This window comes from Salvelinus fontinalis, chromosome 23 (genome assembly GCF_029448725.1).
Source record: "Salvelinus fontinalis isolate EN_2023a chromosome 23, ASM2944872v1, whole genome shotgun sequence".
In the NCBI taxonomy this organism is placed as follows: domain Eukaryota; kingdom Metazoa; phylum Chordata; class Actinopteri; order Salmoniformes; family Salmonidae; genus Salvelinus; species Salvelinus fontinalis.
This window is the reverse complement of record NC_074687.1, coordinates 19,338,226-19,358,054: the sequence shown is the minus strand read 5'-3', so window position 1 is coordinate 19,358,054 and position 19,829 is coordinate 19,338,226. Positions and strand designations below refer to the sequence as shown.

General features: G+C 42.5%; 4 protein-coding genes and 1 non-coding gene across 6 annotated transcripts; 3 read left to right on the top strand and 2 right to left on the bottom strand.

Annotated features, from left to right (window-relative positions):
- Window positions 1-20: 20 nt before the first annotated feature.
- On the bottom strand, window positions 21-1,930 carry LOC129820983 (cytochrome c oxidase copper chaperone-like). The gene is made up of 4 exons (XM_055878168.1): window positions 1,821-1,930; window positions 1,196-1,316; window positions 978-1,082; window positions 21-231 (listed from the first exon to the last, which is right to left on the bottom strand). Exons 2-3 carry the CDS (start codon window positions 1,306-1,308, stop codon window positions 998-1,000), a joined length of 198 nt encoding a protein of 65 aa, XP_055734143.1. The 5' UTR covers window positions 1,309-1,316; window positions 1,821-1,930; the 3' UTR covers window positions 21-231; window positions 978-997.
- trnag-ucc (transfer RNA glycine (anticodon UCC)) lies at window positions 451-525 on the bottom strand. The gene has a single exon. It is a non-coding gene; the product is annotated as a tRNA-Gly (tRNA).
- A 582-nt stretch (window positions 1,931-2,512) lies between the features above and the next one.
- LOC129820982 (potassium/sodium hyperpolarization-activated cyclic nucleotide-gated channel 2-like) lies at window positions 2,513-6,744 on the top strand. The gene is made up of 4 exons (XM_055878166.1): window positions 2,513-3,633; window positions 5,793-6,030; window positions 6,244-6,408; window positions 6,515-6,744. Exons 1-3 carry the CDS (start codon window positions 3,442-3,444, stop codon window positions 6,387-6,389), a joined length of 576 nt encoding a protein of 191 aa, XP_055734141.1. The 5' UTR covers window positions 2,513-3,441; the 3' UTR covers window positions 6,390-6,408; window positions 6,515-6,744.
- Window positions 6,745-7,746: 1,002 nt separating this feature from the next.
- On the top strand, window positions 7,747-12,429 carry LOC129820979 (potassium/sodium hyperpolarization-activated cyclic nucleotide-gated channel 1-like). 2 transcript variants are annotated; one of them, XM_055878161.1, is made up of 10 exons: window positions 7,748-8,151; window positions 8,406-8,592; window positions 9,304-9,408; window positions 9,524-9,667; window positions 9,881-10,042; window positions 10,131-10,224; window positions 10,395-10,522; window positions 10,675-10,821; window positions 11,114-11,351; window positions 11,674-12,429. In XM_055878161.1, exons 1-10 carry the CDS (start codon window positions 7,967-7,969, stop codon window positions 11,847-11,849), a joined length of 1,566 nt encoding a protein of 521 aa, XP_055734136.1. In that variant the 5' UTR covers window positions 7,748-7,966; the 3' UTR covers window positions 11,850-12,429. The 2 variants fall into 2 exon arrangements, with proteins under 2 accessions (XP_055734137.1, XP_055734136.1); XM_055878162.1 differs by lacking the exon at window positions 9,304-9,408 and having other exon boundaries at window positions 7,747-8,151.
- A 697-nt stretch (window positions 12,430-13,126) lies between these two features.
- Window positions 13,127-19,829, top strand: ska3 (spindle and kinetochore associated complex subunit 3). Its single transcript, XM_055878160.1, has 12 exons — window positions 13,127-13,502; window positions 13,646-13,714; window positions 14,172-15,690; window positions 15,804-15,868; window positions 15,984-16,155; window positions 16,976-17,411; window positions 17,576-17,867; window positions 18,000-18,182; window positions 18,296-18,481; window positions 18,674-18,765; window positions 18,910-19,040; window positions 19,246-19,829. The coding sequence occupies exons 3-12, from the start codon at window positions 15,585-15,587 to the stop codon at window positions 19,416-19,418; spliced, it is 1,836 nt and encodes a 611-aa protein (XP_055734135.1). The 5' UTR covers window positions 13,127-13,502; window positions 13,646-13,714; window positions 14,172-15,584; the 3' UTR covers window positions 19,419-19,829.

Genomic DNA, 19,829 nt, shown 5'->3' with positions numbered 1-19,829 from the left:
TATAAAATCAAGTACTCGAGTCAAATTGCATAGGATATTTATGTCACTTAAATCAGCAGAACATTCACATAATTCTGAAATTCAGAGCATTAAAAAAACATGTCACTCAGTGGAACATATCTTCCATCATGACCATCTGTGCAGCGATCACATCTTCCTTTCATGTTGAGGTATAAATAAAAACACGTGGAATATCCCAGGTCCCTTTAAGACAGCCAGCCAGCAACAACACTGCAAGAGGAGAACAGTAGTGTCAACTTTAACAGAAATAAACCAGGAAAGGTCATGAATACAGATCAGAATAGAGAAAAACAATGGTAATATACACAAGCCTGTCCCCAATCCTGATGCAAGCATCATTTATTTAATTACATTTAAGTCATTTAGTAGACACTAAGAGCGTCATACAGTAGTGAGTGCATACATTCACACTTTTTCCCCCTTCCATATTGGTCCCTGTGGGAATCGAACCCACAACCCTGGCGTTGGAAGCACCATGCTCCACCAACTGAGCTTCACGGGACCTCCTTCAAGTCAATCCCAGAGAAACAAGTTCTGCACCAACACCAAAAGTTCTTTACTGCCATCCATAAATAATAAACACAACAGCAGTTGTTCACATCAGCAGTTTGATCAACTTTAGCAGAAAAGACAGCAAAGGGTAACATGACCCTACAGAGGACAGTGAAAAACATGCAAAAGACAGGTCTGCAGTCATTGAGTCACTGCAAACTGAACTGCAGCATACAAGTAAAACCACTGGAGGATCCGTGATAAACCAGACAAGCTGAACTGCAGCATACAAGTAAAACCAGTGGAGGATCCATGATAAACCAGACAAGAAAATTCAATACATATTTCCCTCTAGTGCCACACCCACTCCTATTGCATTGAGCTGCATCTAGGACATAATGTTCTTTTCACAACACAAGAGACAAAATTAATATGACAGTTCTGCTCCAGGGCATGACACTTACCAGTGACTCATTATATAAAGTTAAATCTTGAATCCAAGTGCCCTCATACAATCCTTATGTGCCTCGATGAGATCTGTGCAACTTTCTTCGCCTTTCTCAATGATGCTGAAACATAGGAAATGGTCATCAGCAACTGCATACTCCAAAGACAAAGAGTCCACGAAAAAACGTTCACTTTACACGAATGCAATTCAAGTTCAAATAAATTGTAAACATACCACGCATCCCTAACTTTCTTAGTCTCTGGGCACGCACAACAGGGTTTCATTGGTTTCTTCTCCGTGCCCTCAATTGCAACGGGCTCGACGCTGGCAGCAGATATGGTGGACATTTTTCTGGCTGTAACAAAGTGAAAATGGGGGACAATAAACGGGGAAACAATGTAGCGAGTCAGCGTTGCACGAGGGGATACTAATAACGTTACATGCATTAAATTAACATTCCTAAATATATTATAGTAGCTCCCAATTTGATGGCAACATTGTAGCTAGCTATTAACTCAACACTAGCACTTTCCTATAGTAGCTGTCAGTTTGTGTTAGATGAACTATGTTAGATGAACTAGCTAGCTATAATATCACGTTGAAGTTAAAGTTCCAAAATTATAGGCAACTAAGTTAGCTCTTTGCTAGGCTCTGGCTTATAAAACAGCACACGTCAGGGATGCTAGCTATAGCCCACCAGCTAACAACTACTGTTAGCTAGATGTTGGAAAAATATCACTCATACTTAAAACTCTTACAGTTCTCCCACAACGTTTATTAACGAACAGCGCGCGATGAAACATTCACGAGAGAAACTATTTAACAACACACTAGTGGAAATAATACTTATGTAACATACTTAACTGGCTGGTAACCCTTCTTGCACAGCGACTCCGATTCACGTGTGTCCTACTCTGTCCTTCCTTTTCAACATGGCTGACCCAGGCATGTCTTTAAATGGTTGCGCTAAGTTTCTGGGACATGCAGTTTTAATTTCCGAGCTGCAACAAATTCAATTGACAAGTGTAGGCCATTCTACACTTACACTGAATAAATATCCCAAATGGAATTCCATGCAATTAGCGTGTATTATGTGGTGTTGACGTTTTCTCATGCACAAATATTGTGGAATGGTTTAGACTTCATTTTCCAAAGAGGAAATGTAATATAATTTAGGCCTACATGCTTTACCTGGATCGCGTTCAGCAGGACGCAACATTTTGTTACATTCAGATATAAATATGCTATGTAGAGTAAGGAATCACGTCCATAGCATTTATATCTGCAATGTTCCAAAACATTTTCGTACTGAACACGGCTCTGGCATGTGTGTGTGAGTGGCTGTGTTGGAAAGCATCAAAACTGTATAGAGCAGCACAGTGGAGGTGTCGTAATACCCATAAAACCTAGCGGTCAAACAGGGAAATGGTTCCAATCGTTTATACACCATTCATTTTTCCCATGGGCTATTTTAGAAGTACTTAAAATAAGGTCTGTGTTTTGTGTAGCCATACCCTGGCGTGAGGTTTTGATAACCATGTAAATCTCTCCCAGACAAGGTAACTTTTATCAATATATTCGGCTTCTATTTACTCTCATATTTGAAAATGATACTTAGCATTGAAGTAGACATCATGCAAGACTACAAATCCCTGCAAACTCCAAGCTCCAGCATGTCATCTCTAGCTAAAACCTTTGCTAAACAGGTATTGTGTCAATTTAAAACTGGCATAAGACAGTTAACAGAATTGTCAATTTAAAGACATTTTGCCAATTTATTAATTATTACATTTAGTTAACATTAGATTGTTAATCCAGAGATTCTAACCTTTGCGTCGCTTCAGCAGTCTCGTCCAGATCACCATGGTATTTGGAGTTCTTTATGATAGCCACATTAGCAGCTAAATAGCATAATTATTGGGAGGGTAAATACAGCTGAATATATTGATAAAAGTCACCTCGTCCTAGAGAGATTTACGCGGTTATCAAAACATCATGGCAGGGTAAGCCTACACAGCCCTTATTTGAAGTGTTTCTAAAGTCCCCTTTGGGAAAAATGAAAGGTGGAAAAACGATTTGAACCATTTCCCTGTTTGACTGCTAGGTATTATGACTCTATTATAAACTGGGTTTCGAGCCCTGAATCCTGATTGGCTGACAGACGTGTTATATCAGACGGGTATGACAAAACATATCATACCACGGGTATGACAAATAATATGAGACGAATAATATGATCTACAAATAAAAATGAGTAGTTATTTACGGTGCAAGGTGATTTGTAGATCAGTCAGTTGGCAGTTGCCTGCACTATCGGCTGCAATGTCGAACAAGCCGCGCGCGCGTGTGTGTGTGTGTGTGTACACCTTACTGGTAGCCAACGCTGCTGCCATGATTACACACGTAGATGCCTCTGCAAAGGCCTTCAAGGACAATGTGTTCTCTGAGGAAATAGTGTAAAACGAGGCGTGGACAGAACAATGATTTCAGTGGATTTATCAAGGGTTGTTGTCATGTCCTATCATATGCAGTATTTCACAGGTGAATCATCTGAAAGACTACCTGTCCTACAGAAAGCTTCCCAAGGCACTGAGGCTTCGCATCACTACTACATGCAGGGAAATGGTTTGACGAGAAGGACACGCTATTTGGTGTCCAAGTCTTTGAAAGAGGTAAAGGTGTACAGTATGTCTATACAGTATCAGTCAAACGTTTTGGACACACCTACTCATTCCAGGGTTTTTCTTTATTTTTACTATTTTCTACATTGAGAATAATAGTGAAGACATCAAAACTATGAAATAACACATATGTAATCATGTAGTAACCAAAAAAAGTGTTAAACAAATCAAAATATATTTGAGATTCTTCAAATAGCCACCCTTTGCCTTGATGACAGCTTTGCACACTCTTGGCATTCTCTCAACCAGTTTCACCTGGAATGCTTTTCCAACAGTCTTGAAGGGGTGGCAGGTAGCCTAGTCATTGGACTTGTAACCGAAAGGTTGCAAGATCGAATCCCCGGACTGACAAGGTAAAAATCTGTCGTTCTGCCCCTGAAAAAGGCAGTTAACCCACTGTTCCTAGGCTGTCAATGAAACTAAGAATTTGTTCATAACTGACTTGCCTAGTTAAATGAAGGTAAAATTGTACAAATTTAAAGGAGTTCCGGCACTGGCTGCTTTTCCTTCACTCTAAGGTCCAACTCATCCCAAACCATCTCAACTGGGTTGAGGTCGGGTGATAGTGGAAGCCAGGTGATGCAGCACTCCATCACTCTCCTTCTTGGTCAAATAGCCCTTACACAGCCTGGAGGTGTGTTGGGTCATTGTCCTGTTAAAAAACAAATGATAGTCCAACTAAGTGCATCCAGATGGCATGGCGTATTGCTGCAGAATGATGTGGTAGCCATGCTGGTTAAGTGTGCCTTGAATTCTAAATAAATCACTGACAGTGTCACCAGCAAAGCAACCCCACACCATCATACCTCCTCCTCCATGCTTCACAGTGGGAACCACACATGTGGAGATCATACGTTCACCTACTCTGCGTCTCACAAAGACATGGCGGTTGGAACCAAAAATCTCAAATTTGAACTCATCAGAGCAAAGGACAGATTTCCACTGGTCTAATGTCCATTGCTCATGTTTCTTGGCCCAAGCAAGTCTCTTCTTATTATTGTAGTCCTTTAGTAGTGGTTTCTTTGCAGCAATTCGACCATGAAGGCCTCATTCACGTAGTCTCCTCTGAACAGTTGATGTTCATATGTGTCTGTTACTTGAACTCTGTGATGCGTTTATTTGGGCTGCAATTTCTGAGGCTGGTAACTCTAATGAACTTGTCCTCTGCAGCAGACGTAACTCTGGGTCTTCCTTTCCTGTGGCAGTCCTCATGAGAACCAGTTCCATCATAGTGCTTGATGGTTTTTGTCTTAAAGTAATGATGGACTGTTGTTTCTCTTTGCTTATTTTAACTGTTCTTGCCATAATATGGACTTGGTCTTTTACCAAATAGGGGTATCTTCTGTTACCCACCCCTACCTTGTCACAATACAACTGATTGTCCACAAATTAACTTTTAACAAGGCACACCTGTTATTTGAAATGCATTCCACTTGACTACCTCATGAAGCTGGTTGAGAGAATGCCAAGAGTGTGCAAAGCTGTCATCAAGGCAAAGGGTGTCTACTTTGAAGAATCTCAAATATAAAATATATTTTGATTTGTTTAACACTTTTTTGGTTACTACATGATTCCATATGTGTTATTTCATAGTTTTGATGTCTTCGCTATTATTCTACAATGTAGAAAATAGTAAAAATAAAGAAAAACCCTGGAATGAGTAGGTGTGTACAAACTTTTGAATGGTACTGTATATAAGTATAAAATATTTTCTGGGTAATAATTAAGTATCTTACTGTAATAGTTTCCCATTAAAATTTACAAAAATTGTTTTATCAATACATAATTTTGCTAGGACTGACTGGGAGTGTTCTCAGTGGGGAGAGAAAACTGAAAACTAGCTGTTATTGCCAGAGAGTTTTGGAACACTCTTTGTTATTGGTCTGTTAACCAATTTACCACCTGGTTCCAAAACTCCTGCCCATGCAAACATGCTGATTAGAAGGTCCTGTGTAGATTGTATTTTCAACCAGCAGATATCAGGGAATAACACTGATTTTAAAAATGTAAATAATAATCAGCTGTTGTACAATATAATACAAAACACAGAAAAACTGAATTTTGACTGCACAGAGCCTTTAAATAAGGATGGAAAGTCATTGTGACGTTGTAAAGCTAATTGGCTTTTCTTGTTGTTTTGTGTTATCCAGGAGATCCTGATAGTGATGTGTGCAGCCTTGATGAACAACACGCTCATGTTGAAGAACCGAGATGTCAACTTCCTGAACGCCGTTCTCACCCAGCTGCAGTTCGAGGTCTTCCAGGAGGCTGACATCATCATCAGGCAGAACACGTCCAGAGACCGCATGTTCTTCATCGAGCACCGCCAGTTCCTGGTGAAGACCGACTTCTTCCAGAAGGAGCTTATTGAAGGAGACTACTTTGGAGGTGGGCTGGGAAAAGATCCCTGGCCATGTGTGTCTGTCTCTAGAGTTCAATTTTCTTCATAGAGGAAGACCATGATTAGCTGAACCAGGGCTGGAACAAAAGCCTGCACACTGTAGCTCTCCGGGACTAAAGTTGGTACAGCTGCTTTGAAATGTGAGTCAGACTGGTCTGACGGCAGCGACTCACAGCTTTGTCTGTCTCTGTCCCACAAAGATCTGCCTCCTGACCAAAGGAAGCGTTTGGCAACAGTGCGAGCTATGACCATCTGCCAGCTCTTATCCCTGCACACAGACAGCTTCCAGCAGGTCCTAAAGGCCTTCCCTAACGTCAGGAAAGATCTGGAGATGACTGCCCAATAGCGTCAGGAGGACCTAAAGAGTGAGAACATTTTGTCTTCATTAAAGCCCCTCTTCTGCTGCTTTATGTCTCAACAAATGTAATACTCACTCTTCATTCAAAGAATATATACCTTTCTTCTTTTCAGAGGCACAGCAACAGAGTGAATCCAAACGTAAAGATATGCAGAGTGAAAACTGAGGAGATAACTGAGTGAAGGGGCCTCGCACGACACCATTCACTAACACTTAGTTTAAAAAACAATGTAGAACCGGTTTACATTTTTTGTAAATAAGATGAACAGATGCGGGTATATTGTAAACTGTGGATTCATTTCTTACATTTATAATTTTTTTGACAATATAATAAAAACAATTTGAAGAAGAAAATGCTATATCCATTCATATTGTTATGGAATATTAAAACAAGAATGCATGTAAAACAAATCCAATATTCTTCTTGTATACTAAAATAACGTTTTCATAAAGGCAAACCAACATGAGAAAATCCAGTGTAACTTTGGATGTGGCATGTCCTGAAATAAATTTTTGATCTATTCAGCAGTGGAGGCTGCTGAGGGGAGGACGGCTCATAATAATGTCTGGAACAGAGTAAGGGAATGGCATCAAACACATGGAAACCATGTGTTTGATGAATTTGATACCATTCCACCGATTACGCACCAGCCATTACCACGAGCCAGTCCTCCCCTATTAAGGTGCCCCCAACATCCTGTGGCACTCAGGTTGCATCAAAAATAGAATGCATAAAAATACATTAGGCCAGTCGATTGATATCGACCATGTTATTTGGAATGAGTGTAATTTTGTCTTGTGTGACCTTTACTTAAATCGGATTGGCAGGAGTTAATTCCTTTTACCGGTTACACTAGTAAGCTTTCATTTCTGACAGCACTGTGACCCCATCTGACACTCATCAAGCATTTACTGGGAGCTTAGCCAGAAGAAATGGCATTGTAATATAATATACAGACATACACAGATCCCATGAGATAGCATCCCAGATTAGTAGGTGTGCACAAAATATGTTAAAATACCAAAACCAACAAAAAACAAGAAAGTTGTTAGCCTATTATTTATAACAAATTTGCTGTTATAGTTTTAACATGTAACTATTGTCCTGGTTAAATTACTATTTTAATTATTCAGTAGTCTACTGTTACCATTACTAAACCTCACCCTGTGCCCTGCTAGTTGTGTAGTTCAGATGACAATAATTGTGATATTCAAAACCACCCATTGTATTCAGTATTAATGTGATCCAGCCTTGTCTTTTGACTGGGCTTGATTCATGCTTGCATGAAGCGGAGATACTGAATAGTTGATGAGCCGGGAGGGAGAGAGAGAGAAAGGATGAGGGGGAGAGAGAGAGAGAGAGAGAGGGAGAGGAAAGTCTGGCATCCGCTCTCCTCCCACCACACGACTCAATAAGCCCCGTCCACAGGAGCTGTGATGGAAAATTACCCTGTGACCAAAAAGACAGGTCAGTTTAGAGCAAAGTTAGACTCTACTCTTCAGCAGCCCAGAGAAGGATGGCCAGCGCAGTCAGCTGAACAGAATAACCGTGTGCTGCTTCTGGCATGGAGAACTCCCAAGCCCCTGTCGGCAGACGCACAGCCAGCACCTGTGGTTGGAGAGCTGTCTTTCTGCCTCAGCTGAACAGGCAGTCTCTATCTGTGTACGGCAGCGAGATAGCTGTGGAGAAGGAATGTATACGCCAGCTGCAGAGTGGAGTCTGGGTCATCCACCCATTCAGCCCCATAAGGTATTCTTCTCCAGCTACTGTTTGTGCTGCCTTGGCATTTTGTCTGTCCTAGAACAACACAACAAAGTTAGACCTAAGGGAGGTCTTGGCATTTTTGTCTGTCAAAGAACAACACAGCAAAGTTAGCAAAAACAGCAAAGAGCTTAGGTATATGCCAAAGAAAACACTAAAGGGTGTTTCTAACAGTGATTCTAAGAAATGCGTGTGTGCATGACTTTAATCATGTACATACCCTTTGTTATTGTGTCTTGTAGGAGTTACTACATCATGTGTATGGTTGCCATCACATTCCTGAATTTGATTGGGATCCCCATGGAGATAGCTTTCTTAGACGGGTACAGTGGAGTGGGCTGGGAAGGTTTCAATGTCTTCTCAGACACTCTGTTTCTGATGGATGTGGCTCTGAATTTTCGCATGGGTATCATCTCTGAGGACAGTGAGGTAATGAGGCGCTGACTTTACTCTATTTTCAGACCAGACCCAATCTGCGATAGTTGTATAATCCCTTTCCACGAGCATGCAAACCCAATCTGCCCTTTCTGTATTCGTTTCAGTGCATGTAAAGGGACAGATTAATTGAAACCCTGGCCCATGCGCTAAACCTGCAGCTGTTATTTGCAAGAGCGAATTTTTTTTATTTTTAAGATAACGTTTCAGAGATAACTATTTATATAGATTAGGTTTGCTTTTGTGTTATATTCTTACATGAAAATAACAGGCGCAAACTTTACTGGGGAGCAAGATGCTTAGTAAATATGTTCTGAATTGCACTGTGCACAGATGATGAAACATGATGAAACGTGACTGTGGACTCTTTTTATTTCATAAGAAGGAAATACGCATGTAAGGAGGCTGATCAAGCACCAGGTTGTGTCTTATTCTGTTTCAATTTCATTCCAAACTGGTGTAAAATATTAATGTGAAAGTTTGGCCAATTGACGACCCTGTCAAGTTTATATTAATGCACTTCTCTATTAGTAGCTTCTGACGTACATTCTGGATGGCATCACCGTCTCCTTTCATTTTGGCCAGAATCCCCAAACATTTAGCTTCAGTTGCATTGTTGAAGTATTCATTCATTTGTCTGAGGAATGCTGCCAAGCACTAATAACAATCAACTGAAAATATACTGTCTATTTTTCAATTCCGTAGGTGGCTATACTGGATATCAAAAAGATCCGTGTGATTTACCTAAAGAGTTGGTTCATACCAGATGTGATTGCAGCATTCCCAATTGGCTACATACTATTAATCGCGGTAATGATAAATTATGATACATCCAGCATCACGCTATTATACAGTAGTTCCAGTCTATTGTAAGATCAATACATTTAAAAAATATTTGTTTATTTCTGTATTTTTATTGTGACAGGAGTTACAATCCCACAGTGACACCTCCACCTCAGGTTCCAAAGCCAGTAGAATGGTGCGGATCCTCATGTTTGTCCGAATCATCAGCCTTGTCAGGCTCCTCAGAGTCTCCAGGCTTGTCCGCTTCTTCAATGAAGTTGAAAAGGTAAATTATGTTATGCTACCATCTCCCAATGCTGAAAATACCACAAAGTCAAACCTCGTACTACAAATACATTTGGCTAAAAAGAATACAAAGAAGTACAGGAGAATAACTTTTGATTAGTGTACACATTACTTCTAGATTATCTTTGCAGTCTAATTAGTTCATTTTTATTTCCATCGTTTTAATTGAGTGCCTTTGTTTCTTTCTCCATAGGTTTCAAATGCCAACTTGGAGTATGTTCAGCTGTTCTTCCGCATACTGTCTTTGTTTATGATGATGTTTCTGCTGTGCCACTGGAACGGCTGTATCCAGTACTTTGTCCCGATGCTGGAGGAGTTCCCTTCTGACTGCTGGGTCAGACAAGAGAAGCTGATGGTAAGCCCCACACCTACTGAGAAGTGTAAGGGTTTGGCTACATTTAAAGGGTTAGTTCACCCTATATAAACAATGTAATATTTTCCAGAATGCCACGGTCGGTGAGAAGTATTCCTTTGGAGTGTTTCGGGCTCTCTCTCATATGATCCAAATTTCCTATGGCTCCAACGAGTCACCAACAAGTAAGGACTGCTGATAACCTCTTGATATTCTGTTGGCACAATAGAGCATGTCTTTCATATATACTCATACAGTATATTAGACCCGTGCTATTCCAAGACTGTAGTGCCCGGAGTTCAATAGCCAAGTATTACACTGTATTTATGTGTGTACCGGGTGTTTTGCTCCCTAGATGAGGTGGAGCTGTGGGTGGTCATGACCAGTATGCTGTCTGGGGCTCTAATGTACACTGTACTGGTGGCCAACGCTGCTGCCATCATAACCAACGTAGACCAAGCAGCAAAAGCCTACAAAGATAAGGTATACTACGTATAATGGAAATGTAAAGCCTTGGCTTTAACACCGACGACTCGGCTTCAAACTCGATCACATAAGCAAGGAACTCTATTGATATGTCACTTTTGATTGTAATGGCATGTTATTCAAAGTCCACCACGTCTGATAATCCACAGATGAATCATCTAGACGACTACATGACCTTCTTGAAGCTTCCTAACGACCTTCGTCTTCGAATCCAGAAGTACTACGGGGCCCGCTATGGGGGGAGATGGTTTGACGAAAAGAACTTTCTAATTTCAGTCTCCTCAGCTTTGAGAGAGGTACTTGAATCAATCATATTCTATTCTATTTTATTCTATACAATTTAGGTCCTACTGTACATTACACAGACCTTATACAATAGTTACACAAATGTACCGCTATAAGTATAAGTACATAACTACATGAAGTACGTAACTACATTCTACTTACCTATGGTTTCCTTTGGTTAAGACACCTTTGTTTAGTAGTGGGACCTGCCTGTCTATTTGTGGAACTTCTGTTTGTCAAAGTTCTATTTGTGGAACTTTATTATGAAACGATCTGAAAAAAAGCTCTGTGTGTGTGATACAGGAGATTCTGACAGTGATGTGTTTGAGCCTGCTGAACAACGTACCCATGTTCCAGAACCGAGACGTCAACTTCCTGAACACAGTTCTCCTCCAGTTTCAGCATGAAGTCTTCCAGGAGGATGATGTCATCTTCCTACAGAACGCGCCCGGAGACCGCATGTTCTTCATCGAGCATGGCCAGGTCCTGGTGGAGACAGACTCCTTCTCGCAGGAACTGGCTGACGGAGACTACTTTGGAGGTCAGGCTCAGATCCGAGTAGCTCAATCCAGCATCATTCATTTATTCCTTCATTCATTTGTTCAGACTATCATTCTTTTCATCACACAAGAGATTGGGTAATCTAGAAATTCTGATTGTCAAACCTCATCCCCCATCCGTTTTCTTACATAATTGAAAAAGACCCAATCCCCCACACTTGTTATTCTTATTCTCCTGTTCTACATTGTTTTGCTGATTTCATCTCTTGGGACTATGCAGGATATGACAAGGAACAGTGGGCTTAGCTGATATGCTGTGTAATAAATTGAAATTGTGTTGTTCTATGCCGTACTGGTTTACAGAGACCTGCCTCATGACCAAAGGAAAGCGTTTGGCCACGGTTCAAGCTCTGACCACCTGCCAGCTCTTCTCCCTGTCCTCAGAACGCTTCCAGATGGTTCTACAGGGCTTCCCTGATATCAGGAGAGACATGGAAAAGTTTTCACAGCAGGACAAGGAATATGTGCTACATCTCTAGTACAGTGCGGCCATTTATCAACAGTAGTGGTCACTAAGCCTGGTTCTGGAGAGGTACAGGATGTGCAGGCTTATGTTCCAGCCCAGCACTAACACATCTGATTCTGTTAGTAGAACTAGGTGTTTTAGTCCTGCGCAGCCTGGAGCTCTCCATGACCAGGATTTGTGACCACTTATGTATTGTGTAGCTCAGACTTGGTATTGTGTAGACTGGTCTAAAATTGTATTATACTTTATATATATATAAAGATTTCATTGTTATTTATTTGTTCAACTGTGCATCATACAACCCTTAGTCTGGATTACTAATAGTTATACTCTAGATCCTCTCTGGGTGGATCCAAAACAGTATATGATATTGTTGCTTTAACTAAGAGTGTATTTCAGGACATGTAATGATTAAAATATTTTTTGGGTTTTTGAAAATGTATTTATTGTGAAGAAATATTATTAGAACTGTTTTTTGTTTTTCTAATTTCCTTTATCGTGAAGAAATGTCAATTACATAATACAAGGGCAAGTCAGTTATGAAACTACCGGTATGAAACAGCAGAAATAAAGAGGAAAGCATGGTTTCAGTTGACTGTGAACATCTGGAGTTTTTTTAAAGTAGTGCATTCATGTGTGTCCAGCCTCAGCAGATGTAGCACTGCAGCAGCTGAGCCTCAGCCCGCAGGCCTAGCCAGACACCCTTTCTCTTATCCAAACACACACACGGTGCCCGAGGCCAGCCTGTGTTTGTACCCGTACAGGTAGTAGGATGCTTGGGGGAAGTTACACTTCATCTCCATATTGTCTGGCACCACGTGGATGTCCACCGCGGAGCACAGCCCCTCCCGCAGCTTCTTCAGCATGCGAGAGGCCATGTACCGTCGGGCCTTCCCCGGGTCTTCCTCAATAGAGGCGTACACCTTTGGAGGCAGGTTGGGGATCTTTCACTCCAGGTCCACGATCAGCTGGTGGATGCGGCTCTTATCCAGCGAGCTGGGCATGTCACGGTAGCAGGGTGCCTCAGACAACACGGACAGGACGTGATTGGGCTGTAGAGTGGTCCCCCGGACCTGCCCCCGTCCTCATCCAAGGGCCCCACGGCAGAGTGCACCATGACAGCCCAGCGCAGCCAGTCGTATTTCTTCTCCAGGATCTTAAAGATGCCGGCTGCTGCCTCCTCGGGGGCTGAACGCCTCTGCATGACCTCCTGCAGCTGCTGACGCACATCCTTCTCTGCCTGCTGCAGGAAGTAGCCCGAACAGCGCCCCCAGTAGTCTTCACCTTCCCGTAGAGGGCGCCAATGCGATCAGACCAGGTCTTCATCAGCAGGGCCTGGTCTCGGCCTGTCAGCAAGGCCTGGGTGAAGAGGCACAGCAGACCCGTGCCCAGGACAAAGTTCACCTGCAAGGAAAGGGAAGAGAGGCTGATAGAACAAAACCCATGTTCTATGCTGTGACTATATGACTCGTGTTCAGTAGATTCAAAAAATGGTAGAGTGTTGGCCCACTTGGATGATTGGTGCTCTACTATACTGAACAGACTGCATTTTGTAGAATCAGCATTTGGAGAAGCATAGCACAAAGCTATTTATGATTTGAAAAATCTGCTGCAACCGCAGTGGCTGGGATGATTCTTCAAGATCATAGAGTGCCCAAAATAGCAGGTATTTAATCAGTATCATACATCATACATTTTGCTGCTATGTTTGTGCCTGATAAGTTATCCAAGGTTAACATAACAGATGTGGTTGTATTTTTACCAAGGTGAAATAAGGTTTTCTCTCTACACACATTTTCTGCTCGCTAGGAGAGGAATGCAAACAGACATCTGACCTAATTTTGCGGTGTGACGTACCAAGTGTTGGACGAGATAGGGGTGAGCTTTGGATATGCAACTGCATTACAATTACCACTATATATTTTGAATAACAACACAACCTGTAACTATTTTAGTGTAAAACATTTAGGGTTAAAATCATTAGCCTGAGTACCAGTCTGTTTGTGCTATCATGCCAAAAATGTTTGGCTTGACAATGACAGCAATGGAGTTGGCAAGAGAACAAACATATTTGGGACCAGGCTAGAAAATCATTAACTTCATGTCTATTTTACAAACTATTTTAGTCTGACAGTTGGATAAAGCATGGCTCCCAGGCAAACAATTTTGTTCTTTGAACGTCATGTCTAATTTTGTTGAACTCCATACACTGTGTGCAAATGATTTACACATTCAATGGATAGAGATATTGAGAGTTGAACATAATGATAACTGTTGCCTGTTGGACATTGTGTGATGGCTGACCACGCCCTGACCCCCACTGACCTGGACACAGAACTCCCTCATCTCCCAGCGGTTTAGCCTGCTGTGGAGCATTGTCAACTGCCTCTCCAGCCGGTGCTCCAGGATGTACTGGAGGACACCTCTGTCTCCCGCTTGGTGAACTCCTGCTGTGCCCTGACGGCCACGCCCAGCTGGTAGTAGACCACGGCCAGGTCGTCCTCCAGGAGATGGACCTCTTGGCCAGTCAGAAGGCCCTGCCCTACAGCACCCAGCTCCTGGTCTATGTAGTCCAGGTTCTTCATGGCCAGGTCTGTCTCGTTGGCTAAGGCACTGCCACCCAGGTAGGTACAGATGCTCTCCACAAGGGTCTTCATGGTCTGCATTACTCATCTGTCAGAATGATTCTTAGTGCATGTCTGTAGTGACCTTCACTGTTTCCTAAGTATTTATACACTCTCCAGCATAATCAGGGATCTGATAAGGTCCCTCCACCTCCCAGCTCTAACCTTCCTCTGCACTCATCCCCATATTGTTTTTATTTACTTTTCTGCTCTTTTGCACACCAGTATTTCTACTTGCACATCATCATCTGCACATCTATCACTCCAGTGTTAATTTGCTAAATTGTAATTACTTGCTACTATGGCCTATTTATTGCCTTACCTCCTCACGCCATTTGCACACACTGTATATAGACTTTTCTATTGTGTTATTGACTGTACACCCCAGTATCTCTACTTGCACATTCATATTCTGCACATCCATCAATACAGTGTTTAATTGCTAAATTGTAATTATTTCTCCACTATGGCCTTTTTTTGCTTTACCTCCCTTATCTTACCTCATTTGCACATACTGTATATAGACTTTTTCCATTCTGTTATTGACTGTATGTTTGTTTATTCCATGTGTAACTGTGTTGTTGTTTGTGTCGGACTGCTTTGCTTTATCTTGGCCAGTTCGCAGTTGTAAATGAGAACTTGTTTTCAACTAGCCTACCTGGTTAAATAAAGGTGAAATAAAAAATGAAAAAAATAAATAAGCAAAGGAAGTGAGTCTAATGTAAATTTAAAGAGGTATAGAAAAATTGTTACTCATGGATGTTACAAATGTTAATTTGGAAGTGTATTACAAACTCTTGGCTTTGAAGTTTGCTTATTGATTATTTTGTGAGTCCACCACACAATTATTCTAAAATTATCTCTTGACCATATCGTTAAAAAAAAGATACTGTATATATCGAAGTCGTCAAGGACGGCAGGTGGCAGAATTGCATTTAGCTCGAGATGCTTTCTCTTCTTCTGTCTTGAGAGCCCTGAATAAACCTACTTCCGTTAGATTCCGGATGTGGCGCCAAATTTGAAAAATATTCCTGTTTCAACTTGTATGAATTTAAACAGACAGCGAAAATTGATTAAATTGCCGTTCAAGATAATACTACTTTTAGAAACATATCTGCAAACAAATGGACTCGTCGGCACGTTTTTTCTCTAAGTTGCGAAACCTAGCCGTGAATTTGGAGACCGAAACTGCCAGTCTTCAACAGGCACACCAGAACTACGACGATGAAGGTAACGTTATGAAACAGACTTCCACTCAAATTTTATTTCGGCTAACGTGTCTAGTCAGTCAATGAACCACCAGTGACTAGTGTATTCCTGTATACTGTAAAATTGTGTTTCAGATCATAGCACTGAGGGTGCGGTGCGAGTTCTGCAAGAGCTGCACTCCGAGGTCAGGGGACTCAAGGTGACTGTCAATTTAACACCTGCTGAGCTGTTTGAACAGCGCTGTGTAGCTTATATAGCTATGTGATTCATTAGTATACAGATATTTACATAACTGGCTTGTTTTGCATGCCTAGGGCCAGGTGAAGGAGCAGCTGGTGCGCCAGCAGGCAGGGGAGAATGATGTGAGGAGCTTTATAAAGACGTGTATGGTGCTGAAGCAGAGGACCACAGAGGACATCCAGAGACTGAGGAGACACTATGAAAAATATGGCTACAGAGCGCCTAAGAGCACACAGAAACAGTCAGGTAGGAAAGTATCTCTATTTAACACTTCACGTAGTATGTCAATCATTCAGTATTTGGTTTGGTTTACTTGATATGCACTCAGTGTACAAAACATTAAGGACACCTCCTCTTTCTATGACAGACTAACCAGGTTGAAGCTATGATTCCTTATTGATGTCACTTGTTAAATTCACTTCAATCAGTGTAGATGAAGGGGAAGAGATGTTAACGAAGGATTTTTAAGCCTTGAGACAACTGACCCATGGATTGTGTATGTGTGCCATTCAGAGGGTGGATGGGCAAGACAAAATATTTAAGTGCCTTTAAACAGGGTGATAATAGGTGCAAGGCGCGCCGGTTTGAGTGTGTCAAGAACTGCAACGCTAGTGGGTTTTTCACGCTCAACCAGTTTCCTGCATGTATCAAGAATGATCCACCACCCAAAGGACATCCAGCCAACTTGACACAACTGTGGGAAGCATTGGAGTCAACATGGGCCAGCATCCCTGTGGAACGCTTTCGACATGTTGTAGTCCATGCCTGACGAATTGAGGCTGTTCTATGCACCAGGACTTGTAACAATTTCCACATAAAATTTGACATAAACATATTTACTTGAACAGTGCAGATGCAAAGTTTGGTAACAGAATGACGGCACAAATTAGTCCTTATGCGTAGAGTTGTATGGTTTTTAACTTTGCAATCACTGGTCTTTGTTTGATGCTGACTCAGATTTTACACGTTAAAATGTCAATCTGTTACTGTGGAATTGCCCATTTCTATCTGAATGTTCTCCTCCTGACCTGTTGGTTTATCTAGATATCTTGTCTTTCTCCCACAGAGTCGAACGGCCAGGAGGCAGAAGCTTCAGAGAAAGAGGACGAGGATGAGACCGATGGAGGAGAGGAGGACCAGGAGGAAGGAGAGGGATACCTCACCTCAGTGACCCCTCTGAAGATGCCGCCTCCGCCCTTCATTGACCCCTTGCGCACCCCCCAGCTCTCTGACTTCGGCCTGTCGGAGATCCACCTGAAGAGGGTGTTGGGTGGCACAGTGTTTTCCAGCGCTGAGGCCCCCATGCCTCTCCCTCTGCCGTCTCTAGTCCTAGCCATGCAGCCGCCCATGCCCAAAACGCCCAAGTGCACCTTGCGTATGGATGAAGATGACGACCTCTTGACCCCCCGCATGGTCGACTTTGGCCTCACGGAACACACTGTGTGTCTCAACAATGACTTCACCATGGACCTGCAGCGCAAGAAGCCCACAAAACCTCTCAGGTGTGTAGTATAATACTGTTCTGTCTGGCTCTGATTGACTCTCAAATCCACTACTTGGCTGGTTAACAGCTTCCAAAGTTTCACCCAAGTTCCTACAAAAATGAATACCGTAAGTAGAATGTCCTGTGCTTTTAGTATTATGAATGGTGCTGTTTTGTTAACAGCACAGCAGTGTCCTTGGGCTTGGGAGCCATGTCACAGAGACCGGCACATGTCCTCTCCACCCCACCATCAAACTCCATGATGTACAGCCTGGCTACCATGGAGTCCCCCGAGCCGCCTGTGTTTTGCACCCCAGGTCTGAAGATCACAAAGTCTCAGCGACACGCTCTGTCCCCTCCTCTGCGGGGAGAGATTGACCCAGAGTCCCCCTGTTGCCTTGGCAACCACCAAGCCACCCCTGAGGTCCCAGCATTTGAGACACCATACATCAACAGACTCCTTAGCACCAGAAAGGTGTGTGTTACTGTCAGTTGGTCAACGTGTCTGTTTGTTTATGCATTTATCTATTTATGGAGGCATATGGACCATAGACAATAAACTACAAATTGCACTCAAATATAGTGAGTAACTGTCATGTTGTTACAGGGTGAGAGAAACACACAGGCAGATGAAGACCAAGATCACTCAGAACTTCCAACCTCCAATAGAGGTTCCAATCAAGCCTGGTCATATAATGTGTCAGAGATATCAATCATTGGATGTACAGAGGAAAAACTTACACCGGAGATGCCAAGCCTAGAGTCCTTTCTGAGCAGCTCTCTACCCTATGTAAGCTGAAACCGCTATAAAGGCTTACTTTCCCCCTGTTGCTGAGGATGTTGGTATAGTTAAGTTTGAGAGCATATATTTTGCCTCACTGTCTCCCATCTCCCTGACTGTAGAGGGGTGGTGGTGGAACCAGTGGAGAGCAGACTATGGGGTCAGGAGAGCCCCCTCTCTCTGTCCTGGATCAGGATGGTCCCACCCAGACATTCAACCTGGGGACCCCACGGGTCAGAGGGGACTACCCCGAGCCATCCACTCCTGAGATGCCGGACCTAAGCTCTGTCACACAGGACATCTTTAAGGTGAGTGGACTGGAGACTTGTGGGATTCAGAGTATGGCGTAGATATTGGAACTGTGCCTTCTCTGTCCACAGACAGTGGAGAAAAATGCTTTGTCTGTACTACTAAGTGTGAGTGTTTGAAACTTTTAGATAGCGTTGTGATTATAACTACTGTGCTGACTGGTTCTGATGGGTTTGTCTTTCATCTTGCAGCTCATTTCCCAGAGCAAGAAGCTCCCCACAGCAGTAGTTCAGCCACACCTCAAGCCTTCAACCCTCCACACTGCAACAGGGAAAGAGAACAGGTCAAATCTTACTGTGTCAACAAAGAATGTAGAATATGGTTATTATTAGCGTATCTTCAAAAGCTAAACTGTCACCAAAATCAATAGATTACTTGACATGAAATTACTAGTCATACCTCTGCTCTCTCTGTGTCGTTCCTCCAGGACTCAGAGTCTGGCTGTGGTGTCAGAGAGGGAGTTCCTGAGTCTTCCAAGCTACCTGAGACAGATTCCTCTGTCCAGCCTCAACCAGGCCATTCAGAAAATCAACGGTGCCAAAGAGGAGCGAGGCCACAGTCAGTCACGGCTTACTGCTTTTGTAAACCATTAAAACTTAACTCACTGAAATTATGTTTTCATATCTCAAGTGGAGACACACAACTATGCCCTCTCAGGATGCCGTTTTAATCTTTTTTCATTGCATTCCATGCCACTCTCAGGAACTTAAGTGACTGTCCTTCTGAAATTCATCTTATTGTGACGCTGTTGCTCCTCCTTCAGGTGGTGATGCGGGCCATGCATGGTTTCTGATGGAGGAGCTGAAGAGGATCACGGGGGTGGGCACCAAGGCCCCCATGTACTTCCTTTGTCTGACTGAGTTAAAGAGGCTGGAGCATGTGCAGGGAGTAGGAACCAGCGCCATGTACAAAGTCCTGTCAAAGACACGTACCTGATCTGAAGTACAATGACATTCCCTACCTTCTTAAACCTCCCAAAGGGCTCAACACTACTGAGTGAGGTCCTATGTATTGACTCCCCTTAATAGGCCTGGGTGCCAGTCTGTTTAGCTATCATTCACTCCTTGTCACTCCTGTCATGCTAAACATTGGCATATGACAGAGTACAAGGAGTGAAATGTTAGAGAAACAGACTGGTACTCAGGCTAGAATAGGCCCAAAATGGATTCATTATTTTATTTTCATCTTTGAGAACTGTACAAATGTTTTGTCTTGGTCTTTTTAATTGTGTAGGTCCTTCTGCTCACAATGCATGAATACTCAGTCCATTTAGCATTTTCGTAGTTTTCTATGTGTATAATTGGTCTGTATGTAATCTCACTAATAAATACATAATTATGAACATGA

Excerpts from the sequence above, each read along its gene's own strand:
- LOC129820982 (XM_055878166.1), top strand. The coding sequence starts at position 3,442 with ATGATTTCAGTGGATTTATCAAGGGTTGTTGTCATGTCCTATCATATG. Across the intron at positions 3,634-5,792 it reads TGTCCAAGTCTTTGAAAGAG|GAGATCCTGATAGTGATGTG; the intron begins GTAAAGGTGTAC and ends TGTGTTATCCAG. Across the intron at positions 6,031-6,243 it reads TGAAGGAGACTACTTTGGAG|ATCTGCCTCCTGACCAAAGG; the intron begins GTGGGCTGGGAA and ends TGTCCCACAAAG.
- ska3 (XM_055878160.1), top strand. The coding sequence starts at position 15,585 with ATGGACTCGTCGGCACGTTTTTTCTCTAAGTTGCGAAACCTAGCCGTG. Across the intron at positions 15,691-15,803 it reads CCAGAACTACGACGATGAAG|ATCATAGCACTGAGGGTGCG; the intron begins GTAACGTTATGA and ends ATTGTGTTTCAG. Across the intron at positions 17,868-17,999 it reads GACTCCTTAGCACCAGAAAG|GGTGAGAGAAACACACAGGC; the intron begins GTGTGTGTTACT and ends ATGTTGTTACAG.
- LOC129820983 (XM_055878168.1), bottom strand. The coding sequence starts at position 1,308 with ATGTCCACCATATCTGCTGCCAGCGTCGAGCCCGTTGCAATTGAGGGC. Across the intron at positions 1,083-1,195 it reads AAGAAAGTTAGGGATGCGTG|CATCATTGAGAAAGGCGAAG; the intron begins GTATGTTTACAA and ends CCTATGTTTCAG.
- LOC129820979 (XM_055878161.1), top strand. The coding sequence starts at position 7,967 with ATGGAGAACTCCCAAGCCCCTGTCGGCAGACGCACAGCCAGCACCTGT. Across the intron at positions 8,152-8,405 it reads CACCCATTCAGCCCCATAAG|GAGTTACTACATCATGTGTA; the intron begins GTATTCTTCTCC and ends TGTGTCTTGTAG. Across the intron at positions 10,822-11,113 it reads TCTCCTCAGCTTTGAGAGAG|GAGATTCTGACAGTGATGTG; the intron begins GTACTTGAATCA and ends TGTGTGATACAG.